Source organism: Colletotrichum godetiae (assembly GCF_030913485.1).
Source record: "Colletotrichum godetiae strain CBS 193.32 chromosome Unknown BDP55scaffold_1, whole genome shotgun sequence".
NCBI classification, from domain to species: Eukaryota; Fungi; Ascomycota; class Sordariomycetes; order Glomerellales; family Glomerellaceae; genus Colletotrichum; species Colletotrichum godetiae.
Genome location: NW_026851249.1, coordinates 1,376,867 through 1,399,691, shown reverse-complemented (window position 1 = coordinate 1,399,691; position 22,825 = coordinate 1,376,867). Strand labels below are relative to the sequence as shown.

Sequence of the window (22,825 nt, the reverse complement as noted above, 5' to 3'; positions counted from 1 at the left end):
GTACGTACCCAGCCACCTCAACTCCTTGGAAGGCAGTTGCAGAGTTGCTGGCGACGAATCATATCGTTAGCGCAGAGCTGCCAGCCGAGACGTCTGGAGCTGCCAACCTGGTAATTAACTGTGACTGGCGTTTGTACCTCTCTCGATCCAGCATATGTGTCTCGCATACACAAGCATCGCTGGCAACAATTTCATGCTCACCCACCTGGCCACCTCCATACCGAACCCATCGCGATAACCCGCCCTTGGAACCGAGCCGAGACGAAAGACCTACGGAATCGGCACCCGACCCTGCGCAATTGAACCAACATACCCCCCTTGGCCGAAGACGGGAAACACAAACAACCTTACAATTACGTACCACGCTTCGAAAACCGGGAAGAAGCATCAACACCAGCAGGCACAGTTCACGATGCTCGTCTCATTGACCGTCGGCAAGGTTGACGCCGGCGTCACGGTTCTTCTGACGCCGGACAAGCGTTTGGTACGTTATATCTCATGCACTCTGCACTCTTGGCGATGAACTAGGGGCAGCTTGCGAGGGAAGCCATATGGTCGAAAGGCACCGCGCTCTTTCTCCCGCCCTGGCTTCCATTCCACTCATCAATATCATATTCGCCTACTCTTGAGATCCTATACTAATTCCAAGCTACCAGATCGAGTTCCCGTCTATCCTGCTCCCTCCCAACATCTCCTCCGGCAGCATCGTCGACATCACCGTCGCCCGTAACCTAGGCTCAGAGGCCAAGACCGAGCATGCCTTCCGCGAGCTCCAGGACCGCATCTACTCGTCCTTTGGCGCCAGCTCGCCCACGACACCCGTCCTGCGCTGCCGCAACGCGACCCAGACCTCCGTTGTCCTCGAATGGGACCCCATCGAGCTCGCCACCGCCGACATCCTCTCCCTCTCCCTCCACCGCAACGGCCAAAAGGCCGGCAACATCCCCCGCCCTCTGCAGATGCACAGCACAAAGATTAGCGGTCTTGCTGTCGACACAGACTACACCTTCCACCTCGTCCTGCGCACCACCGCCGGCACCCTCAGCTCCGAAAAGGTCACCGTGCGCACCCACAAGATGACGGATCTCAGCGGCATCACCATCACCACGGGCATCATGCCCCCTGCCACCAGAGAGGCGCTTTCCGCGGCGGTCGACCGTATCGGCGCCAAGATTGTCGACAGCGTCCGCATTGATACGACGCACTTTGTCACCACCGAGGGCCGCGGCCTGGCGTGGGAGAAGGCCGTCGAGACCAACATTCCCGTCGTGCGCCCCGAGTGGGTTGAAGCGTGCGAGAAGAACGGACGCATCCTGGGTGTGACAAAGTTCTACCTCGACGCCCTTAGACCCGGACCCTCGAGCGACGAACTCCAGCAGACGCCCCAGCCGCAACAGACACCACCGACGCAGAAGGAGCTGCCGACACCCCCGGCCGCCAGCACGCCAGAGGGCAACGGTGATGCGGCTGCCACGTCGTCCGTCAAGTCCCCCGAAGTCGAGAACCCCCTCAGCAAGGCGGAAGAAGAGCCGGCTTCCGGCGACGAAGAGAGAGAGGCGGAACAGAAGCGGATTGTGGACCAAGAGGAGCAAAAGGTGCGGCTGGAAGACAAGGACGAGCAGAACCTCGCGCACCGGCCAAAGGAGGAGTCGGACGAGGACAGCGAGGACGGCAAGGGAGACGAGGACAATCCGACAAAGGGGGAGAAGCCGGGCGTCTCTCCTGACGGCGCATCCTTCCAGGATGTAGCCTTGTGAGGCGGGGGTTCATCTCGTGTTTGAGGGATGAGAATGATTGGAGGTGATTCGGAAGGAGTTCTTTCACAGCACGGAGTTACCCAGAGATGTCGTCGCGTCTCGTGTACAACTAGCCGTTTCTTCACGACTTTTATAGAATCAGTTGTCATGGAATGATGACGATGCTAAATCTGCCTTTTCGTCTCCCCTTTGATATCTTGAACGATCATATCACTCCCACCTGTGGGAGTCTAAACACCCATCCACGGCACCTCGTCTCCCTTTCTTCTTCATTCAACATTGAAAGCTCCCGTTTCTCACGGCAAAATCTCCTTGCCAGCCCAATCCCAAAACCTACCCCTCCCTTCAATCCCAACTTCCTCAGTGAGAACCTTACACATCCTCTCCACCGCATACTCGGGCTCAAACAGCTTCCCCTCAGGCACCGTATCCCAGAATCCCTTTGACAACCCAGTCTTGACGGTGCCCGGGTGATACGCCACAGCCATGGCCCGCTCGCCGCTCCGCGCAGCCAGCCAGAGATCGAGCGATTTCGCAAGAGACGTGACGCCCGCCTTGGAGGCGCGGTAGCTGTACCACCCGCCCTTGCGGTTATCCGCCGTGGAACCTACGCGTGCCGACATGGCTGCCCAGACGGCGTGGGATGGAGGTAGACCTCTCGCTTCATCATCCGTTGACGTCGAAAGCTTGATGGATTTCTTGGGGAGGAAGGGGGAAAAGTGCTTCATGAGCATCATCTGCCCCAGGGTATTCACCCGAAATGTCTCCAGCGCGTTATCATAGTCAATCTGCGAGGGACTCTTTTCAGGGTGCAGGATCCCCGGCGTAGCGAGCGCGAGACGGAGGTGGTGCGTCGAGGAGGGAAACAAGGTCGCTGCTTCGGCGGCGGCGGCGGCGATTGTGGGTTCCGAGGTGACGTCGAGGCGGATTACTTTGAGGCGGGAGGCGAGGTCTTCTGTTTCTTTGGCGGCGGGGGAGGAGTGGGATTTTGGTTCGTCGTCAGAGGTTAGGGAGGACAGGATGGAGTGCTTTACGGCGGTGGTGTCGGCGGAGCGGCATGTTGCGAGGATCGGGGCGGTGGTTGTGCGGAGGAGGTGGCGGGTTAGGTGGGCGCCTATGCCGCGGGAGGCGGGGGCGATGAGGATCCATGGGCGGGACATGATGTTTGCTCTGTGGTGTTTGTATTTGGTGAGCTTTCTGGCCGTTGGGCGTGAGAAGGTGGTGGGATGTGGTCTGTATAGCTTCAGCTGATGAGGATGATGGTGTGTATCTCATCCAAGTCACGATGAATAAGAATGACTGTCCCACGTTGCAATTGGCAAGAAGATAGGAGAATGAGCGTCGTGGGGGATCAGCTTGATTTGGCTAGATAATTTAGTGGTTAGCTACATATGATCTAAAAGAAACCAAGATTCCAGCTCTTGAATTGAGTTTCTGAGCTCCACAAAGATTCCGGGTCAAAGACATCATGACTTTTTTGATACAATGGGGAAACCAGAAAAAACGCTAGCCCCCAAAGAATGATTGAAGATCGACGTCTTCCGGAAACGAGCTACTGCAAGGGTCCCGCCATCACATGTACAGACGACGTCATTGGTTGAGATTTAGACAGCAGATCTGGACCTCGATCTCGTCGATCTGCCTACCTTACGGATCGTGGGGATGCAGGCAGCATAGATACTCTCCATCGACAAGCTCACTTTGATAACAAATCATTTGATACGTCTCACGCATGTGCAGGACAAGTGGTTGAGAAAAAGCAAAAATAGGTATCTTTTCATTCTTCATCGCGGCTGGCATCAGCAGCGCAGATGTGTGTACAGTGCTCATGATATGGGTGTGATAGCAAAGGAGAAGAGTAAATAAAAGAAGGGAAGAAACACTAAACTAAAACTCTGCCGTGAGCTCTGGGTATACTCACTTCTCATGATCCGCCATCCTGAGATCCTCCATCCCACAAGTGACTGATTTCCTTGAGATAACACCGAAAACCCATCACATGCCCCCCTCCAGACAAAGGAAAATAGTCATCATCAAATAGCTAACCCATAGCTTACACCTTTCATATCATAAAGGCTAAGAAATCCACGCCATCGAACAACCGGCCGAATCCCACCTCCGAGCCAAAGAAAAGGCCTCATCAAACACGATGAGATACGAAAAGAAGAAAAAGAAAAATCAAGATGAGTAAAGGTAGAACATGAGGAACAGAGCCCTGCCATCTCGGACAAAGCCTCAAATCATACTATAGTAATACCCCGTATCCGGCAACGGCGTCTCCGTCCTCGGATCCGTCCGCGCCGCCTCCAGACTCACCCGCGAAGCAAGCTGCAGCTCCCGGATTAACGGCTCCATGGCGTCCAGCCCACCGCGCGTGATGAGCGGCTGCATCATCACCGCCTGGTGCCTGCTTCCCCGGACCGCCCTGCCGCCACCGCTGATGCTGACGCTGGTGCGAGGGGTGATCTCGTGCGAGGTCGACGGGCGCCTCTGTCTGGGGTGGATGAGGTTCACAAAGTCCCCGTCAAAGTCGTCAAAGTCTCCGCCGCGTCGAACGGCACCGCCGTTCCCCCGAGTGTGGGACTCCTCGGACTGCCGCTGCCGTTGGGATGTTCTACTGGCGGTGGTGCTGGTGGTGTTCCCGCGTATGCGGCCCGTCCTCCGCACGCGGACCTCGTGTCTCGCATCGCGGCTGATGTGCTGCTCTTCGTAGACGTAGTCGTCTCCGCCATCGTCACCAACAAGACCACCGAGGCCAACGCCGCCGCCGCAGAGAGGCCAGTCGAGGGCTGTCCCCCGCGGTCCGGGGCCGAACAGGGGCGACCCGGGGAGGCTGCGCAGGTCGCTCATGCAGCGCTCGAGGCGCTCGATGAAGAGCATCTGGTTCCGCTCCTGCTGGTGCATGCGCAGCTCGAGACGTTCCTGGTTGCGGAGCATATCGTGCGCGAGGTTGTTGACCTGGACGCTGCGGAGGTTGGCGTAGTGGTTGCGGAGTTCGCGGGCCGACATTGTGAGTAGGCTGCCGGGGTCCCGGTTTGCTTCTGCTTCGGGTTCTCCGTCTTGTGAGCGGAGGCTTTTCGGGCGTAGGGTTGCGGTTTCGTCTGCGTCGCCGTCGTCGGTCGACGTAGTCAGTTCCCGTCTGCTGTCGGAGGAGTCGTTGTGTCCCTCGGCCCTGGCGGTGTTGAAGAGTACTGGGTTGGTGTTGCCCGCGGTGTGTGGGCGAGCAACGTGCGTCGGGGCCTGTCCCGGCGGTTGGCTCGTCGCAAAGGGGGGGTGCGAGACCTCGATGACCGTCACTGGCGAGTTGAGCGTCGACGCAGACCACCGCTCGTCGACTGGAAGCGAGGGAACGACCTCGGCGACGGGCATGATGGCGCTCAGACGAGGGCCGCAGCCGGGCTTGGGAAAGGCGGCAATGCTACCCGCGATAGACTGGTTGTCGTCCGCAAGGTCGATCTTGACCTTATCGTCGGACGTGATGAAGCTGAAGCGGTTTGAGCACAGCCGGTCCGCGTCTGCTTGTGAAAGAGTACCGGAGTCGGCGCGCGTCATGCGCGCTGGTTGCGGGACTGCGTGGCTGTCATCCATCTCCACTGCTTGGGCGACGCTCGCGTCGGACGGCGCGAAGCTTCCTATACGGTCCAAGAGCGGTACCGAGCTCGCCCAGCTGGCGCGGTGAAGGCTCCCCCACCGACGAGGCGGCTCGGAGCTGAGCGTGCTGTCTCTTACGTCCCCGTTTCCGAACGTGCCGGCGCCGGTATCTGTCGAGACCCGATAGTCAGCCGCCGTGATGTCCCCTAGGAACGGCGTCTTTTCCCAGTCGATTGTGGGCGTCTCCTGTGCGGTTTCCCAGCCGGGCGTCAGCTCCTCTTGCGTAGTCTCCCATCCCGGGGTCTCCGTCTCGGTATCTTGCGTGGCCTGCCAGTCTGATATTTTTGTTGCAGTACCGTGTTTGTTATGTTTTGTCGACTTCTTGTGAGACTTGGCCATGTGTGCCAAGTTCGTGGCAGACAACTTTGTCTGCGGGAGGTGATCCTTGGATCCGAACGTCCCATCTCGAGAAGGGAGGCGCAGGGAGCTGATGACCGTCTCGCAGGTCCTGGGCCTTGGCGTCACCTCGCCGTCCTCGTCTTGGGGTCCTTGTCTCGTAAGGGCTCGCAGCGCATCCATGTCTCTTTGCTTGAGAGACTTGACACGCTCCTTGCGACTTTGCCTCGAGGCAGCAGTCCTTGTGGAGGGGTTCCTAGAAGCTAGGGACTCTCCCACCAGAGTGGTCTGCGCTGTGTCGCTACTCCCCGGCCGGACAGAAAAGGACTGCCGGGATGGTAGAACCGGCATGTCGGCTTGCTTGATAGATGCCATTGAGTATGCTTTTGCAGAACGTGCGCTCGATATGACCGGCTCAGACAATTCTGTAGTTGCGATGCTTGGACTGATGGAGTGTGCCTCTGAAAAGGCCCCAGGGCTCAGTTGAGGGCCGTCCGACAGCACACTCTGGCGTTGCGAACCGCCACCGCCAAGGATGCCATCGATTGACCTCTGACTGTCCAAGACCGCATCCGATTGCGGCCTCACGATCTTGATGCTCGACCTCCTCGGCGGCAGCACGATATTCTCGGGCCGCCTTGGTGTTGTTCTGGCCCTGGGTCTCTTGGTATTTGGGATTTGAGCCTCACCCCTAGTGAACCCGCACTCCTTATCGAGACCGCTGAAAGAGTTTTTGGCTACATGGACGGGCTCAGCCGGCAGCTCAGCGTACTGAGGCGGCGGAGGAGGCAGCCGGTCGCGTCTAGTCTTTGACATTGACGAGCGCCCACGCAAGCTGCCCGGAGGTGTCGTGTAAGGCGTCCTGGGCGGGCTCATGGGGTTGGGGTTGATCTTGGGCCATATCGACACCGAGCCCTTGCATCCCCTCCTGGTGCTCATCGTGTCGAGCGTAGAGATGGATCCCTTCTCGCTGACAGTCTTGAGGACAGTGACCGTACGCTCACTAGCATAAGGCCTGACGCCGTTTCTGGTTTCCTCGTCGCTATTTCTCACCGGGGGAGTCGGGGGTAATGGTGGCGTGGCGTTGAAGATGGCGAGGGCCCAGTCAGAGTCGGGTCCTACATGGCAGTACTCCAACGGGATGGAGATTGCGATATGCGAGTTGCCGCTGCTCGTCTTGGACGCGACGGCAGAGTTGGGAAGTCCTGCGGTCCGGGGCCGGCGGACGGGCGACTCTGACCTAGCCCGCGTGCGCGGCCGGCGCAACTTTTTCAGCAGTCCCCATCTGTCCCGCTGCTGCTGCTGCTCCCGGGATTCGGTGGCGACGGTGGCGGCGGCGTCATCTTCAAAGAGGGACTGTTGTAAAGGAAACTCTGGCGGCGGCGACGTGGTCCTGAAGAAGTCGATGAGATCCGCCATGCCCCCTCTGTCGCAGTTCTCCCTGGCGCTCGCGCGCACCGCGCCCCATTCCGAGTCGCAATCTGCCGTATCGATCCTGCTGAGGGCTTGTGTGAAGAGGTCGTTGGACGACCGCGCCGTGCGAGGGTGGAATCCGCGTTCGCTGCCGCTGTCGAAGCTGTCAAACGTGCCGCGGCGGCCCCGGGCGAGTGCGAGGTCGAGCCGTGGCGGACCTGTATTCGATGAGACGACCATGACACCGCTGCGTCTGTTGACTGAATTCTCTGAAAAGACCATTTTGTTTTTCCCCTCGGCGGGAAGCTTCAACTGTGAAATGTGTTGCCTTGAGACCGCATGCCCGAAGCTATTCCTCCAAGAGACCAGTCAGGGAAAAGGGTCCGGATGCGCAATATGTTTTGCGAGAGAGGGTCGCACAAGGATGGAGCGTGTTTTCGACTTAGTAACTCGCCTGCGGCGCAGCAAACAGATTTGGCTGAGACGAGTCCTTTGGCGACACACGTCGAAGAGGTGGAATGATGGTTACGCAAAAGGCGAGGCGAGATCGAAGTAGGTACCGAGCTTTACTGTTTGCGTCTATGGGTGACGTTTACTCATCGACCTCTGAAAAGGCAACGAATGAGGTTTGGTGTAAGAGAGAGGGAAAGCCTTTGGGAAAGGTGGGAAAGAGAGATGAACGGAAACAAAACAATAGCAGGCTTAGGGTTCATGGAGCAACACTTGGATCATCTCCCGCTCGCTCTCTCTTCTCTGGGAACGCCAGGACTGCGGACGGTAGGGGATCGATATATGTCCTTATCCCTCCGGGCGACGGACCGTTGGGACGAAAGAGTGCGGGAGGGGAGGCAGACGGTGGCAGACGGTGGAAGTGGGAAGCGTCAAACCATCGCGGGGAGGCGTCCGTGCAAAATAATTGGGAACGAGAGCTAGCGGCCTCGAAGGCGGAACGCCATGATCAGACTTTCTCGAGTTACCTCACCTCGTCCACAAGTCGCTCGCGAGATGGAACTCCAGGGCCTAGGGGGGGAGGTAGAAAAGGACCCAATTTGGCGCAAGGGAAGAAGAAGCGAAGAGACCAACAACCGCAGACGCGGCGCGGCGGCGGCGGCGGAGGAGGTGGAGGTCACTGGTGGGGGGGGGGACAGGAGGAACCTGAGGGACCTCCCTCAGGGTAGATCAAGGGAGGAAGAAGGCGTCGTCACTAAGAGAGTCTAGTACGCTTCGTCTAGGGGCCGCTCGGTGGACTCGTGGCGCTGAGACTCGGGGTCGGGCTGGCCTTTGCTCGCAATTTATTTTTCTTATTCTTCGTTTAAGGTAGCTTTCGGGGCGCGAACGTCCACGAGGCTTCTTCCCCAGAGACAACACTTGTGGCAGAAATCTGGGACATACGGGGGCGCGAACGTGGCGTGACGGCGAAGAAAAAAGTAGCAGGTCTTGGAGAGAACAGAGCCAGAAGAGTCAAATAAAAGAACGATACGATACGGATGCCTATGGAAGCCCAAAGCCAGATGCGAAGAAAAAGGATAACCCAGTTTGACAGCGCCACACTGGAGCTCCGTGATGTTTCTTCTTGCCGGCGCCTTGCAGCTCCCAGGACGGTCCACCACTCGGAGACGTGTAGTGTACCCAGTGTGTGTCACTCTTTTGACTTGAGGAGAGTGCTCGGGCGGAGACGAGAGTCAATTCCAGTCCCAGATTCGGAAGCGAGGCCGCAGCATTGGGTTTGCTGAGATGTGACCAAGTACGCGGTATCGGCGGCGAAAGGAGACACACAAACTTGGAAACTTGACAACTTGACAGATGGAGCACCCGGGTTGAGAGCATCCCGGTGCAAGCCAGTGGGTTCGGAGCAATACTGCAAGGGGAAGTTTGCTTTTCTTGTCCTGTCTGCTCTCTGCCAGTCTGTCATCGGAAGAAATCCAGCAGGCAGGCAGACGGGTCCAGGTTGACAGCTCGACAAACCTGGTTCTGGTTACGTCCGGCAGCAGAGTGCAGACCAAGAGCGGGTTTGCGCGTGAAGATGGCAGACGGACGGTGGACCGGGGGTTAGAAAAAGAAACGACGATCATCACATCTGGCGTGTGTGGGACAAGGACCCAGCCCGTTCGTCCCCATTTGCTCGGTTACCAGGCAAGCTAGGAGGGCATATCCCTGAAGGAGAGGAGGATAAACGGAAGATGAGAAAAAGAGCCAGACTCGGAGCCTGGAGGTCGAGGAGAAGTTGACGGTGCCCAGGACGCTGGGTGACCCTGGCCAGGGATATGCGGTAGGGGTACAGCGCGCACGGTGGCAGCATATGCAACGATGCGAAGCGATAGCGATGAGATTCGCTGCACTTCTCAATGGTGGGCGGTGATGTGCAGCAAGGGTGTTCATCACGGTCAGACCTGTGAGAGACCGCCTTGTTAGAAAGATACTTGTCAAGTTGTCATTCTTCTCTTGCCACGGCGAGAAGTTGTCTTGGTGGAAAAGTGCAAAATAGAAGCCGGAATTCCTCGGTTGGTGTTACTTTCTGAGGTGTCTTGTTCTTGTCCTCGGTGTGACCAAACACTGGGGCGGCAGCCTCTTGTGTCAGATGCTCAATGGAATGATGCTGCATTCTTTTGGCGTTGTTGTCAATTGTTCAGCCTGCCTTGTGATTGCTTGTATTGTTTTCATCTGAGGTTTAGTCTCTCTTGATGTTGATCGGCCCGAGTTGTTGTCGACGTAATTTGACGGGCTTATCCAAGATTGGTATGAGAAAACAGAGTTTCGAAAGAGGCAATGATGCGACCGTTTTCATATGGCGAGAGCCCAGCTAGAAGGAGAATGGCTACGAATGAGTGGTGACTAGGGAACTAAGTAAGGAACTAAGTCGATTCCGTGTCCGTCCGCAAGAGTGGCAGGACATTTGTGGCTTGTTTTGGCTTCTCTCCGTCATCTCCCAGGCCGTCTTCCGTTTATAATTATGAGTTTTCTACGGATACAAGATAAAATACTTTTAACTAGGTAGGCATGCAGAGAATGTCGGCCGTTTTCTCGGTTGATGATGTCTCACATGTACGTTGTGTTTGATAACACACAATGAGCCTTCATTTCATTTGCAATCTTGGATTCTTTACACACAATGTCAGTCAAACTCACCGCCAAATGAGCGAGGTGGAAATAATGGAAGCATAATGAGCTTCGGCATGTTCCCGCCGGCCTAGCCTCCTAAAGCTTCTCATGTCTTAAAGCCAAGGTCGTCGGACAGAAGCAGAGTCTCTCACTAACAGCGACGACTCACAAACATCTCACAGTCCAAAACCCGGCCGTCCCAACGCCGGCAACGGGCTCAAGCGCTAGTTCCTCCTCCCTAGTCCTGAATTCCTACTGCACCTTTCAGGTCCACCACCAGTAAAAAAAAAAAAAAGGGTGCGAGGTGCCCGAGAGTGACGTGACATGTCACCGTGAGCCTCTCACTCACTCCTAAACTCACGCACCACTCCCTCACTTCAGTCTTGACCCAAGTGCCAGGAGTGAGTCTCAGATTCTCAGCGCATCTGGCATGAACCAAGCTTATCGGCTTATGCAGCGCACAAACCGCATCTGGCTGATATTCTGGGTCGAGGGTTACATTCATTAGTTCCGTGGGTTTGTGTAGATCTCATCCGACGTGTCGACTACCTACCTATCTATGGAAAGGAATGCGAAGCTACTGAAGATATTCGGACACCAAGACTTATATCCAACACTCTCAGCCTATGCTTGCCTCACAAATTCTGCAATGCACGCACATTTCAGCTCTTTTGCATATTCGTCAACTCTTCCCCCCCTGCTTCAATACAACCTCGGTGCATTCATAGTCTGGTGGCCCATGCCCTGCTGAAAGTCCCTTTCGTGCCCTCTCTCGAATTCCCCCTTGCTCCCGGCTATGAATAATGCATCGGATCGCTGGGTCACCATGCACATGCCCTTGACTTCGTAAACCCCTGCCCGGCATCCAGCTCTGCACTGCACCGCCAATGATCCATGCACAACTTGCATCCCGCTCGCTAAACTTATTCCAAAGATCTCCGTGCAGCTTCCCCTCCCCTTCCCGTCCGTCCAGCCGGACGCATCCCCCGAGAGGGTTCCTCCCTGCCCTCCCAGGCTCCTCCGGTTCCCGAGCCTGTGTGCCTGTTAATACCCTGTATCCGAATGCCTGTTTGGCTGTTCCCACTTCTGCTCAACTCCATCCCTCCACATCGCTCCAAAGCCTCGACTTCCTTCGCGCACTCTCTTACCTGCTTTCCCGTATTATCCCTTCTCTCCCTTTGTAACTGATGCTGACCAAGAGACCCGGCCTATCGTTACCCGACGACAACCGTATAATCGCATCGCCCTCCCGCGAGGCCCCCAATGCCCCGTACCGGATCGTGATGCTACTGTACGGTGACGACGGCAAGGTAGTATCCCGCAAAGAAACCCCAGTTGCCGGAGACACCACGGCCTTTCGGCCTCGGCCTCGACCTCGACCTGAACTCTCGGCCCCATCTCTCTCGCTCTCCCTTGCACGGCTCACAGCCCCTTTTTTTTTTATCCTCCCCCGTCCACCAACCATCACAAACACATCACATTCACGACACATATCACATCGCCATCGTCAACTACTCCGCCCGAGCAAAGTCTAGAGAGTTCCTAGCTTTTCTAGGCTCTGAGCCTTAGCCTGCCTCAGTTCCTAGTCATTCCTTTGGCCCCCTCCCCTTCCCCATCCTCCATCCCCCGGTCCGCTCAACAATACCGCTTAATCCCTCTGTCTTACCTCCCATCCCTCATCCGCAACACAGGCCGCTCTGCAACCCTTTCTTTCACTCTCTCCGCATGCGCGAGAGCCGAAACATCTGTCCCAGAAACAAGAAACAACCCATGCCTGCGCCGTGCCGAACTTGTCTGACCCAAGATTCGAGACTTACGAGATCCAGGTGTGCACAAGCACACAAGCAAGCCAGCCTAGCATCGTCAACCATTAGAGACACCTAAAAAGGGGACCACTGTCAGGGATCGTGTTGCCAACTTGGCACTTTGCTGAGTTGGTGTGAGCTACGGTTAAGCTACTCACGGCATGGTTTGCAGAGCCAGACAGGGAACACCCCGTCCTCCCTTTTTACAAGTCCCTTTAACCCTCCATCCCATCCAGCCCAAAAGAATGTGTAACTGCCCGTCAAAACCTTCAGACGAACGAATGACACATGTCTCCCCTCTCCACAAAACCAGGAAACCCGAGCTTGACCTTGCTTGACATCCACCGTGCCATCCTAGTCGCTCATCCTTCTCGTCCTCCACATCCTTTTCGCCTGAGCTACACGATACTCCTTAGTATTGGTACGGAGTAGGCACCAACAGGTTCTGCCTAGATCTATAGACTACGGAGTATGGAGTATGTTCAACACAAAATGTTTCTCTCTTATTCCTTCCCTCAATCCGAATCACAAACATCTGAATCATGCCCCAAGTTACCCATAGAGTCAGTCAAATATCTCGCCTTCCAAGTTCCAGACTTCCGTAAACCAAGATTCCCCCCATGACCCATCTATCAAGATGTGAAAAAGAAAGCAGACCCCCTCTCCACAGAGGCTTGAGTAAAGAAAGACAACGACCGAGCAACCGAATCTTGACTCACCCGTCCCCCCTCCTCCAAATTCTCGGCTCGCCCATCCTTCCCAAGAGTGTCGGGTCACCACCTACTAAGGCGACCCAGGCTCACCCAAACGGGCGGAAGAAAGACTCACAAATTGTTTATTCCAAGCCTCCCAGATCTATCATTTGTCGTCCTCTTCGTGTAGAGACAGAATGACAAGCCACACCAAGCGACCAAAGCAAAAAGCCATGTGGTTTTTCCCGCTCCCGAACCACGTTTGCCTTGCTTTGCTGCGGTTTGTTTCCCTTTTGCCTGCCGCGCCGTTGAATTCCTTCTTTCCACACAGTTTCTCTTCTCCTTCTTTCTTTCCACTTACCTCACCAGAACGAATGTCAAAAGGTACAACCTTTGGCCGGCACTCGGACACACACACATACACACACGAGTACTTACACTATCCTCCGGCTACCACCAGGCACCGCCAATCTTATCCTTATCCAGTCCCAGGTACGGTGGGCCAACCATACATCTGGAATCACAAGTCCGAGACGACGGCCACCGCAGGATACCCAACGCCGGACCTGGCGCGAGTATCGTCGCAGTATATACGGTAGCTCACCCCAAGCCCGCCCGCCGCCGCTGACCGCCCGCCCATCCGGCACCGAGCAAAACCTCCCGTCTTCTCCTAGCTCTCCGCCCAGCCCAAGGGACACACGCACACCTGCCACGCCTGCCACGCCTGCCACACCTCTCCCCTCGCCAATTTGTCCGAGACTCTGAAGAAAACGGCCTTGTCCGGTGATGGTCCAGTCTCACCAGCAGCGTCCCGTCACAAAACCCGGGAAACACGGGTCATCCCACCCGTACGATGTATCGTCCGTGTCTCGTGTCGACTAACCACGTCAAGTTAAAAACCCCCCTTCGCAAGTCAAAAGGCAAAGCATGACAAAACTCACGCCATCGTCAGGGTACGAATGAGTAACCCCCCGACGGCCGACGGGAATTTCCATCTCGTCCAAAATTCAACCAAAAACTAAACCGGTATTCGCCGATGAATACACTCCTACCCGAAAGAGAAACTCGAAAAGGAAGAAGATGGAAAAACGCCAAAACGGCGAGGCTTGCAACGCGAGGCCAGCCTAGCAAGTTTAAAGTTTTCTTCTTCTTCACATACGTAGTTCGTCACTCTCTTTCCCCTGCTTGAAAGCTCCTCACTTGAGCCACGCTTGCCTCGCTAGCTCTTTTCTCTCACACACGCTGCCAATCAAGTTGCCCATCCCATCACTTTTCCCGCTGTTTCTAAAAGTGTTCAAGCCACATACGCGAACGCGAAACGCGACGACGCCTCTTTCCAAGTGCGTGATCTAAACCTGAATCCCCAAAAAGCCGCGCCGTCGCTTTCCTCGATTTCCCTGCTTGTCTTGGGGCCAACGGGGAAGTGCGTTCCGTATCAGTTTGCATTCGAGATGCCGTGATGGAAAGAAAAACCCCTTCACTTAATGAAAAGAAAAAAGAACCCCCCCCCCCAAAATCGGCGTAGGAGACTTCAAAAGACTGTACTAACGTTCCATATTAAACCATCCGCCGACCCTACTCCTGCCCTGTACCGTGACCTTTGTGAAGAGTTTTCTACGGCTTCGCGTGCGTGGCTTCCGCGATATGTATTCCTTCCACACACACAAATACATCGTCGTCATCCCGCCGACGCTTGTGAAGAACGATTTTTCTCTGGGACCACAGACTACGGGAGAGCGGGATACTATCCCCGGCCCCTGCATAAGTGGCCGCCTCACCAAGTTGGCAAGTTCCGTTTACTCAGCGCGATACGATGCCATCCCATTGATACCATGTCACTTTCCTGCCTTTTCCTCTTCCTAAGATTGTTAGGGAGCATGCGCGTAGAATGAAAATGTGCCTTATACGGACGGCACATCATTATTCAGACTAAGTAAACTTCATGCCGGGAACCAGAGCTCGCCTCGCCTCCCCCCCCCCGCTCTGTGCCTAGCTTCCTAGCTTTCCCCTAATGCATCCATCCTTGCCCTGGGGGCCCAAAATGCCCGTGCCAGAGCTTTTTTCTTTCTTTCTCGTGGCCAGACCAACAGTTAGAAATTCCGAGAGGGCAAGCAATCCTTGTTGCCGTCACAAGATGCCCGAATGTCTGTCCCCTTGCTTCAAGAAAAACCTGTAAACGCCAGGAGCTCATATGTCCCTTGTCTCCGTGATGCAAAACCCTCTGTGTGCCCAAAGCCAGGCAAGCTGTATCGAGTCTACTCTAACAAAAAATGAAAAAGAATCGTCGCGTCGCGTCGCAATTCCGTTAGGCTGGCCTAACGTTTGTGAGGCTTTCTCTGAATGAAGGGATCGGCCTTCTGCTTCTTTCTGTGGATGACTGGTCCGTTCGGTCCACCCTGTCCAGGAGGCTAGAGTTCATGTTAGCCTCGTTCAACAGTAAAAGGTCTCTTGGCTAGCTTACTCTCTGTGGCAAATTACGATTCTGCGGGAGTGAGGAATTGGATGGCAATGTCCTCGAAGACGATGCCGTCGTCTCCATCGCCGGCGGTCGTGCGGCTGGTGTCAGACCGAGGGCTACCATGGCAGAAGGGTCCTTCGCCGCCTTCGGCTCCTTGGCCTGGGCCATCGCTTTGGGTCCCGTCGGGGGCGGTCTGTTGGGCAGCCGATTCTGTTCGGTCGCCATCTATAATTGTTGTATTAGGAATTGCTGGAGAAGACTGTCTGCTACTATCAATGCTTGTGTCGTCACATACCCTCTTTGCACCACGCTGCCCTTCATTGGCATCAGATGGCCTCTTCTTGGACTCCTGCTTCGCCGTGGATGATTGAATGATTGGTGGTCGATCCGAGTTTCGAGCGGCAGAGGGGTGTGCTTGTCCTCGGTTGTTTCCCTCCCAAGAGCCCGGTCGACGCTCCGGAACGGGGTATTTTGTTGGCGGTTGCTGGGCTGGCTGAGCCGGCTTTTGGGGCGGCGTCGTGGGCTTCACATCTGCCATGTCAACGTCTTTGATCTGAAGCTGATCAACTATCTCAACATCAAACTCATTCTTTTGCGCGGGCTTCGGCGGCGGAGGCAGCGCTTGTAGAACACTCGGCTTCTGCAACATCGACATGACATCTCCCTTGGTGTAGAGTGATCTTTGCTTGGCGTTGTCGATGAGTTTATTCCAGAATTCTCCCTGCACCAGGGCCCTGGAATCTCCCAAAATCCACAGAGAGGATTTGGCACGGGTGAGACCGACGTTCATACGTCTAATGTCCTTGACGAAACCGATACCGCCGGTAGGATCGGCTCGGACGCAAGAAAAGATGATGATCTCGCACTCTCGACCCTGGAAGGCATCCGTGGTGTTGAATTCAATCTCTTCGGTAATTGACTCTCCGTAACGACGCGAGAATTGCCACTTCAACTCTTGCAATTGAGCTTTATACGGCGTAATGATACCAATCTTGCCGCGGACATCGTAGTTTCGTCCGAAGTCCGTCTTGAATCTCTCGTAAAGCTGCATGGCAACCTTCAACTCGGAATGGTTGACCAACGAGCGACCCTTGCTACCCTTTGACTGGGTACCTTCGACATCGAAGAACCGGTAGGGGCCAAGGAGGGCGCTTGCGTGCCAAGGCTGGCGACGTAGTGCGCTCATATCTTCCCCGTCCACAAGCTTGCCTTCGTAGAATTCCAAGCTGGGGAATAAGCTGATCTCGGGGTGCATACGGTATTGGCGGTCGAGAAGATGGATATGGTCTGGATGATTCTGTTGCATTCGGACGAACAGACTCTGGTCGTAGCCAAATCTAGCGGCGGATTGAGAAAGAACAGTGGGTGGCAACTGCTTCGGGTCACCGACAAGAATACACTTCGTGCAGCCATACTTCAACGGAATCAGGGCGCTGAGCTCAACGCACTGAGCGGCCTCGTCGATGATGACCGTCTCGAACTCGACGTTTAGGTTCTTGAACATCTCGTGACCACTACCACTGAGCGTGGCGCAGAGCACTTGAGCTCCGTCAAGAATCTCTTGCTGGATCTGTCGGCGTCGAATCTCTGCTTCACGACTGACTGTGTTGCCACTCGTCTTGTCCTCGTCAATCTTGGCTCCAATGTTAATCTGAGCACGCTTCAACTGATCGAAGCCTCGTTGCAGGGCTTGCGAAAGATTTCGGTCACCGGCTTTGCGAGCTTCGTCCAGCTTGGGTCGGAGCTCTGCCAGCTCGTCTCTGATTTTGGCCGCGTCGTTGTGCATCTTGTCGCGCTCCTCCTTGGCTTTGTTCTGCGTGGTGTCACCTTCGAGTTTTTTCTTGACCAATTCATCAAGAGTGACATCGCGGACGGCGGCGTTGATTGCATCGCTTCTTCCCAGACGGAGCACATTGATCTTGTGGAAAGACCCAGTCATCGTCTTAACGCCCTGCTTCAGACGCAACACCAGCTCGTCAACAGCGGCGTTACTGGGAGCGCAAACTAGAAGCTTCTTCGGCATGGCGGCCTGGCCCTGAGTAGGAAGCTTGGGCTTAATAGCCGTCCCAGGAGGTTGGATGTTGCCGGTGAGCAGCGAGCCGACCATGGCCACAATTGTCTTTGTCTTACCCGTACCGGGAGGTCTGCGAATCGTTAGCGTAGGTCAGAAATGGGAAAAATGAAATGGTCCTTACCCTTGAATCAAAGTGAAGCCATCGTTGTCCTTAGCACCGAGAATAGCTTTGGCCTGACCAGGATTGAGCTGGTAATTCTGCATGACGCCGTTGACAGCCTCGTCGCCGTACTTCAAAATGGGCGATGGCTCGGCTTTGAGGACCTCAAGCATGAGGTCGTAGTACTGCAAACTCTCAAGGGCTGCATACTCTCGCTCAATAGTCGTCATGTTGGTAATCTTGACGGCTTGGAGTTCAGAGCCGACACCAAGAGCATTGATGGCAAGCAAGGGATTGTTCTTGCTATTCAGGCGGTATGTCACTTCCAGCCTTTCCTTCTTGTACGTGGTTTTCCAAATTCTGGCCAGAGAATGGGCTTCGGACTTGTCCGTCAGAGGATCAGTGCTCTTTGACACCAGAATAATGTCGCCCTCTGACAGCATCCTTTCCTTGCTCTCAATCTTGGGAATGCTGGCAGTCACTTCAAGGAATTTATCAACATTCATGCGAGACGCAATCTTCAGTCCGTACGGCTTAGACGTCGACTCATCTTTGGCAGTCACGAAAGATCGCCAGGCCTCAGAAATCAGGAGACCCAAGAAGGTCTGCTTGTACTCCTGAGGGTGAGCATACGAGCTTGCAACCCGTGTAATCGCCATTGAGGACGAGGTTGAAGGCGGATCATTGCCCTCATGGAATATGTCCCACTCCAAGATGGCTTGGTGAAGTTGATCCATCGGGGGGATCAAACGCGCACGCATATCCTTGGCAGAACGTTGTACCTTTACCTTCTTGACTGGGCCTCGCGTCTTTTCAAGCAGTGCCCGCTCGCGCCGTCTTTGGGCCTCATCAACTGCCTTTTGGCCTTGCTGTCCCTTGTTAATGAGGTTGTTGAGATCCTCATCTCCAGAATCATCCTCGTCTTCCTCGTCGCTGTCGACCAGGATTTGACTCTTCTGCGCTGTGTGTTCTTTGCCAACTACACCACTAAGGCCCTTCAGCCCCGAGCCCTCACCCACGTTGGCGGCTCCTCGGAGAGCGCGAACTCTTGCAACCTCATCGGCATCTCTCTTAGCTTTCTCCAATTTGGCTTTCTTGCGCGACTCAATGAGGGCGTTCTTCGATGCTTGAGTGACCACTGGTTCAAGCTTGGGCTTAATGGCCATTCGGGGAATGGTTGGCGACGCTTTCTGGCGAGCGGCCATTTGGTCCAAGATTGATCGTTTCTTGTCGACGGAACTGCTGAGCTCGATAACGTCGTCCTTGTTTGACCGAGCGGCCTGGGAAGCTGGCGTTGAAGAACCAGACTTCGACCAAGCATCAAGGAAACTCTGTTTCTTTGGCTTGGTAACCGGCTGGATCTGGATGATTTCAACATCATCATCTTCACCGAGGGCTTTCAGAAGCTCGGCACGCTGCTGGTCGTTCATGTTGGTAGAGACTGGATAGCGGCCAGTTGCGGATGACTTGACGCAAGAGTCTTGAACATAAGTCTTGGAGTCACTGGGGATATCGATTTCGTTCTCTCGCAGTCTGGTCAGTAATTTGGCCACAACCTTCACAGTGACTTCAACCAGGTAGGTATCTCTCAGACGAAGCATCCTAACGATGCCAAAGAGATGACGCTGAGGATCCTTCAGAAGCTGTTGCATCTTGGTCAGCTCCTCCTCTTTCGGCTTTGCCTGCTTCGCATCGGTCTGCGCGGTAGTAGCTTGCAGCGCCGATGCGAAGAGACCATCCTGGGCAAGCATGCCGTCGGCCAACTCGATGACATCGCGGCAAAAGTCCTGCATCACTTTGATCTCGGCAAGATGAGACCAGTTGGCGGTGGATGTGAACGCGACCTCAATGTATCTCCAATGAGCAACCCACCAGCCAGTGACAGCGATCTGTTCATTGCTGTCCAAAGTTCTGGACCTGAGAATACCAGACGAAAGATCACTGAGACCTGAGAGCACAACTTTGGCGGTATTGATGATATTGCGAGCGGGTCCCCATGCTGCGTGCGACGGCTCCATGATTCTTCTTATTGCGAAGATCATGGAAGAGAGAGTGGTGCTGAGGTTCCGTTCAAGCAAAACGGTGAGTGCATCCTCCTTGGAGGGTTGTTCGGTGATTAACTTGATAAGTTCGGCGCTGGCACTACTGATTTCATCCTCGCCGTGGACTGTGAATGCAATGATGGGCCGAATGCTCTGGGCCATGAGACACAGCTCGTTCAGTTGCGGTGATGTAAACTCGCACATTCGCTGTAGGACGCGTCCGAGTGCCTCCGCGACCATGTGGAAACGGGTGTTGAAGCTCTTCTTCGCCGCGTCCAACTTTTCAGGTTCTTTCCTATTAGGATAGAATCTCTCTACGTTGATCAGAGGAGCCATGGCCATGAGCATAGTCTTAGCCAGGACGAGCTTGCCTTCGTAAAGGTTCTCCAGAAATCCGTCCCACAAGTCTGCTGATTTACGCGTGACGGCCGTCTGGATTGGCTTGGGCGTAGCCTTGCGAAGTTCGAGATGCTCCTCAGCAGTGACTCTGGAGTCCAAGCTCAAGGCGGCACTGATCACGCTCATGGCTGCCTTGGGCACACCGAGGGTGTGTTGATCTGTGCTTCTGGTGTCCGCTCCTTCGTTGATGATATCCTTGTACTTGAGAGTGACGTTGAGAATTGTGTTGATGTAGACGGATGTGGTGCCTGAAATGACATCAATGGTAGGGTCCAAAAATGACCGTAGGACGTGATCTAGAGCATCTAAGCCAGCCCTAATGCAAGCGGCCTTTCCTTGCTCGCCAATTCTAGCGTCGTGGATGACTTGCTCAAAAAGCAGGTGAAGCAGCTGTTCGCAGGCATCGCCCTTTTGCTGACGCTTGAGCGAGGCAATCCATGTGTTGATCCACGAAGTCGTGATTGACTCGACCGAGTCATTTTTGCCCGTGCCATCGTCGTAACTGATGGCGAAGGTCAAAGATTGCGCAAGCAGCTGCTTGAACAAAGGCTGGGAGAGGAGCTGCTCAATGACGACGAATGGCCTCGCGTCACCGATGGTGTCCCAGAAAGCCTGCGGAGACGTTTCGAGCAGGACAGTCAACGCTTGGATAATGAGCAGCAAAATCGCCTCCGACTCGCAATGCATATGAACGAAAAGCAAGTCGTAGATGCTCGGCTTGATCTCCATACCCCGAATGCCGTGCAACAAGAGCTTCTCGTCCAGAGTCTTGATGATCCAGTTGACGGCTTTCCAGAAACGCTCGATCTCCGGAAGGGAGGCGGGATCTCTGGGGTTGAGTGCTGAAACTGACTGAATGGCAACCACCAAGTTGTCGTGGATAGCCCAGTTGAACTGCTCCTGTGTCAGAGACTTTGGCCGGAGGCGCTCCCATGACTTTTCAGCGAATTGGAGGCGGATCTTGTCTTCTCCGAAAAGGAACTGGGTCATGGCGGGAAGCAGGACGTTTTCACCCAGCTTCAGTGGCTTCTTGCCAGAGAGGCGGACGAAGACGAACTGGAACAGAGTTCTTTTCTCCGGCACGCTGACGTATGCCATACAGCATAGAGCCTCGTAAACAGTGAGCAAGACTGCGCCCTGTTCTTCGCCTAAGTCGCTTCTCGCAAAGGCGCGGCCCTCATTCTCAACCTTCAATATGATGTCTTTGGCCCATTGAAGACCTTTGTCGATTCGGTCGAAATCGAAGCGGTGGAGGCAGTTTTCGATGCCAGCGACGGCTTCCTCTGGCCATTTTCTAAGGTGCGATTAGTATGGTCATGGCGATTTCTTGTGGCGTTCTGGTCAGTCTAGACTTACTCGGAAAAGATTTGAAGATACTTCTTCCGATACATGTGCCAGTTGAGGACGCACTTGTCGCAGTTGTGGAGGTTAATAGCCATCCGGCTGCCCCAGGCGTCGAGCCAAACACCGGCCTTATCTTTGCCATAGGCAAGGAGAAGACTAGTCCAGTAGGCAATGTCGAGCCGCTCTTTCCACTTTTCTACTCTCTCCTTCTTCTCTAGAGCTGTGATGTCTTCGCCATCAGTGTTCAGGCTGTCGTAGTCCTCAAAATCATCCTCATCGACCTTCGGACAGAGAAGGTGGAAGTCGGGGGGAATCTGGGTGAACTTCCGATAGCTCTCCTCGAGGATATCCTCGACCGGTTGTGACTCCATTTTACTGCAGTGATCGAGCCCGTCGAGGCATATCGTGAGGGCGGCTCAGTTCGGGCAAGCGCAAGGTAGCTCGATGGTTTGCGTTGGGTGAATCGCGACGCGCAAGGCGGAGGAGCTTCAGTAGTGGAGGTGAATTCGGAAAGAAGGACTCGTCGTGGTCTTGCGTCCAAGAGGAAAGGCAATGGGATGACTGGACCTTGCGCGCGATTCAAGAGTGAAGCAAAGTCAGAATCTGCGGATATCAGCTCGAGAGATACACGTGATGTGTCCTGCGTCGGCGAGTCGATAGATCGTCGGTTTTTGTGGCTGTATCTCTTCGGTTGCCTGGCGTTGCGATAGAAACGGTCTCGAGGTCAAGCAAACGGAGGAAGCGTCGCGAAGAGAAAAAAAGAGTAGGCGTCAGCGGAAGAGACCTCTGTAGGGAACGACGAGTTTGGAGGGAGGAAGGTCGCGGGAAGGAAAGGGAAAGCCCACGATCTTCTAGGTTGGTTGTTGGAGGGGAAAAGAAGGTAGTTGACGACAATTAAAAGGTGAAGCCAGGGAAGTGGGCTGCAAAAATGGCAGTGACACGCTCCGGCCCGGCCAGGACGCGGCTAGGCGTCAAATTCCCATTAAAGCGTGTCGACAGGGGGTGGAGACTTGACCCATCGTGAGGTACCTCATTGATGGTGGTGTGTGGCAGGCTGGCGGAGTACTTGAGTTTGTGCAGTGGCTAACTTTGACAATGCTGTGGCACAGGAACAAGGAGGCTTTCACTGTGGGTGCACAGACCATACCTTAAATACCACCTCCATGCATTCAACTGCTCAGGGCCGTGATGGGCTTTTGGACCCTGCATTCTTCAACAACACCATGAATGACTTCAGTTTGGCATATGATGATGATTCCGTGTCAGAGATCAATAAAGGTAGCTATGCACCAAGGATGCCGACTTCTGAAAGCCAGATATTCATTCTGGCTTCCTTGGATCACACCGATTTTCGTCCAAATTTGGTGCCAGCAATGCAACACGAAAGGCCGAGATGACTGGATATCCGCGACTGGACGCTCTTATCCACTCCACCACCTCTGGAGCAATGAGCCGTCACCTGTGTCACTCTTATAGGTATACCTCGTCGACGAAGTTGTCCCAAACAGCAAGGAGGTCTCTCGGGCTCATGTCGTTGCAAAAAGAACAAGAATGTGTGGCATAGTGGAAATTTCGAAATATCAATGACACGAAAGGAGTCTCTATGATGGTTTCAAATCTATGCCACTCCCCGCCAGTTCGCAGGAAAGTTTTGC

General features: G+C 54.8%; 5 protein-coding genes across 5 annotated transcripts; 2 read left to right on the top strand and 3 right to left on the bottom strand.

Moving 5' to 3' along the window:
• Window positions 1-91: 91 nt before the first annotated feature.
• BDP55DRAFT_569930 (BRCA1 C terminus domain-containing protein) lies at window positions 92-1,897 on the top strand. The gene is made up of 2 exons (XM_060570741.1): window positions 92-484; window positions 657-1,897. The coding sequence occupies exons 1-2, from the start codon at window positions 413-415 to the stop codon at window positions 1,755-1,757; spliced, it is 1,173 nt and encodes a 390-aa protein (XP_060437005.1). The 5' UTR covers window positions 92-412; the 3' UTR covers window positions 1,758-1,897.
• Window positions 1,898-3,225, bottom strand: BDP55DRAFT_640994 (oxidoreductase). The gene has a single exon (XM_060573372.1). It carries the CDS (start codon window positions 2,915-2,917, stop codon window positions 2,054-2,056), a length of 864 nt encoding a protein of 287 aa, XP_060437004.1. The 5' UTR covers window positions 2,918-3,225; the 3' UTR covers window positions 1,898-2,053.
• A 767-nt stretch (window positions 3,226-3,992) lies between these two features.
• On the bottom strand, window positions 3,993-7,439 carry BDP55DRAFT_538063 (uncharacterized protein; the record flags this gene model as incomplete). Its single annotated transcript, XM_060567907.1, has 1 exon — window positions 3,993-7,439. One exon carries the CDS (start codon window positions 7,437-7,439, stop codon window positions 3,993-3,995), a length of 3,447 nt encoding a protein of 1,148 aa, XP_060437003.1.
• A 118-nt stretch (window positions 7,440-7,557) lies between these two features.
• BDP55DRAFT_14821 (uncharacterized protein) lies at window positions 7,558-8,587 on the top strand. Its single transcript, XM_060565596.1, has one exon. It carries the CDS (start codon window positions 7,676-7,678, stop codon window positions 8,333-8,335), a length of 660 nt encoding a protein of 219 aa, XP_060437002.1. The 5' UTR covers window positions 7,558-7,675; the 3' UTR covers window positions 8,336-8,587.
• Window positions 8,588-15,227: 6,640 nt separating this feature from the next.
• BDP55DRAFT_538696 (helicase sen1) lies at window positions 15,228-21,541 on the bottom strand (the record flags this gene model as incomplete). The annotated part of the gene is made up of 3 exons (XM_060567975.1): window positions 15,228-17,355; window positions 17,407-21,120; window positions 21,183-21,541. 3 exons carry the CDS (start codon window positions 21,539-21,541, stop codon window positions 15,228-15,230), a joined length of 6,201 nt encoding a protein of 2,066 aa, XP_060437001.1.
• Window positions 21,542-22,825: the final 1,284 nt, after the last annotated feature.

Excerpts from the sequence above, each read along its gene's own strand:
- BDP55DRAFT_569930 (XM_060570741.1), top strand. The coding sequence starts at position 413 with ATGCTCGTCTCATTGACCGTCGGCAAGGTTGACGCCGGCGTCACGGTT. Across the intron at positions 485-656 it reads TGACGCCGGACAAGCGTTTG|ATCGAGTTCCCGTCTATCCT; the intron begins GTACGTTATATC and ends CCAAGCTACCAG.
- BDP55DRAFT_640994 (XM_060573372.1), bottom strand. The coding sequence starts at position 2,917 with ATGTCCCGCCCATGGATCCTCATCGCCCCCGCCTCCCGCGGCATAGGC.
- BDP55DRAFT_14821 (XM_060565596.1), top strand. The coding sequence starts at position 7,676 with ATGATGGTTACGCAAAAGGCGAGGCGAGATCGAAGTAGGTACCGAGCT.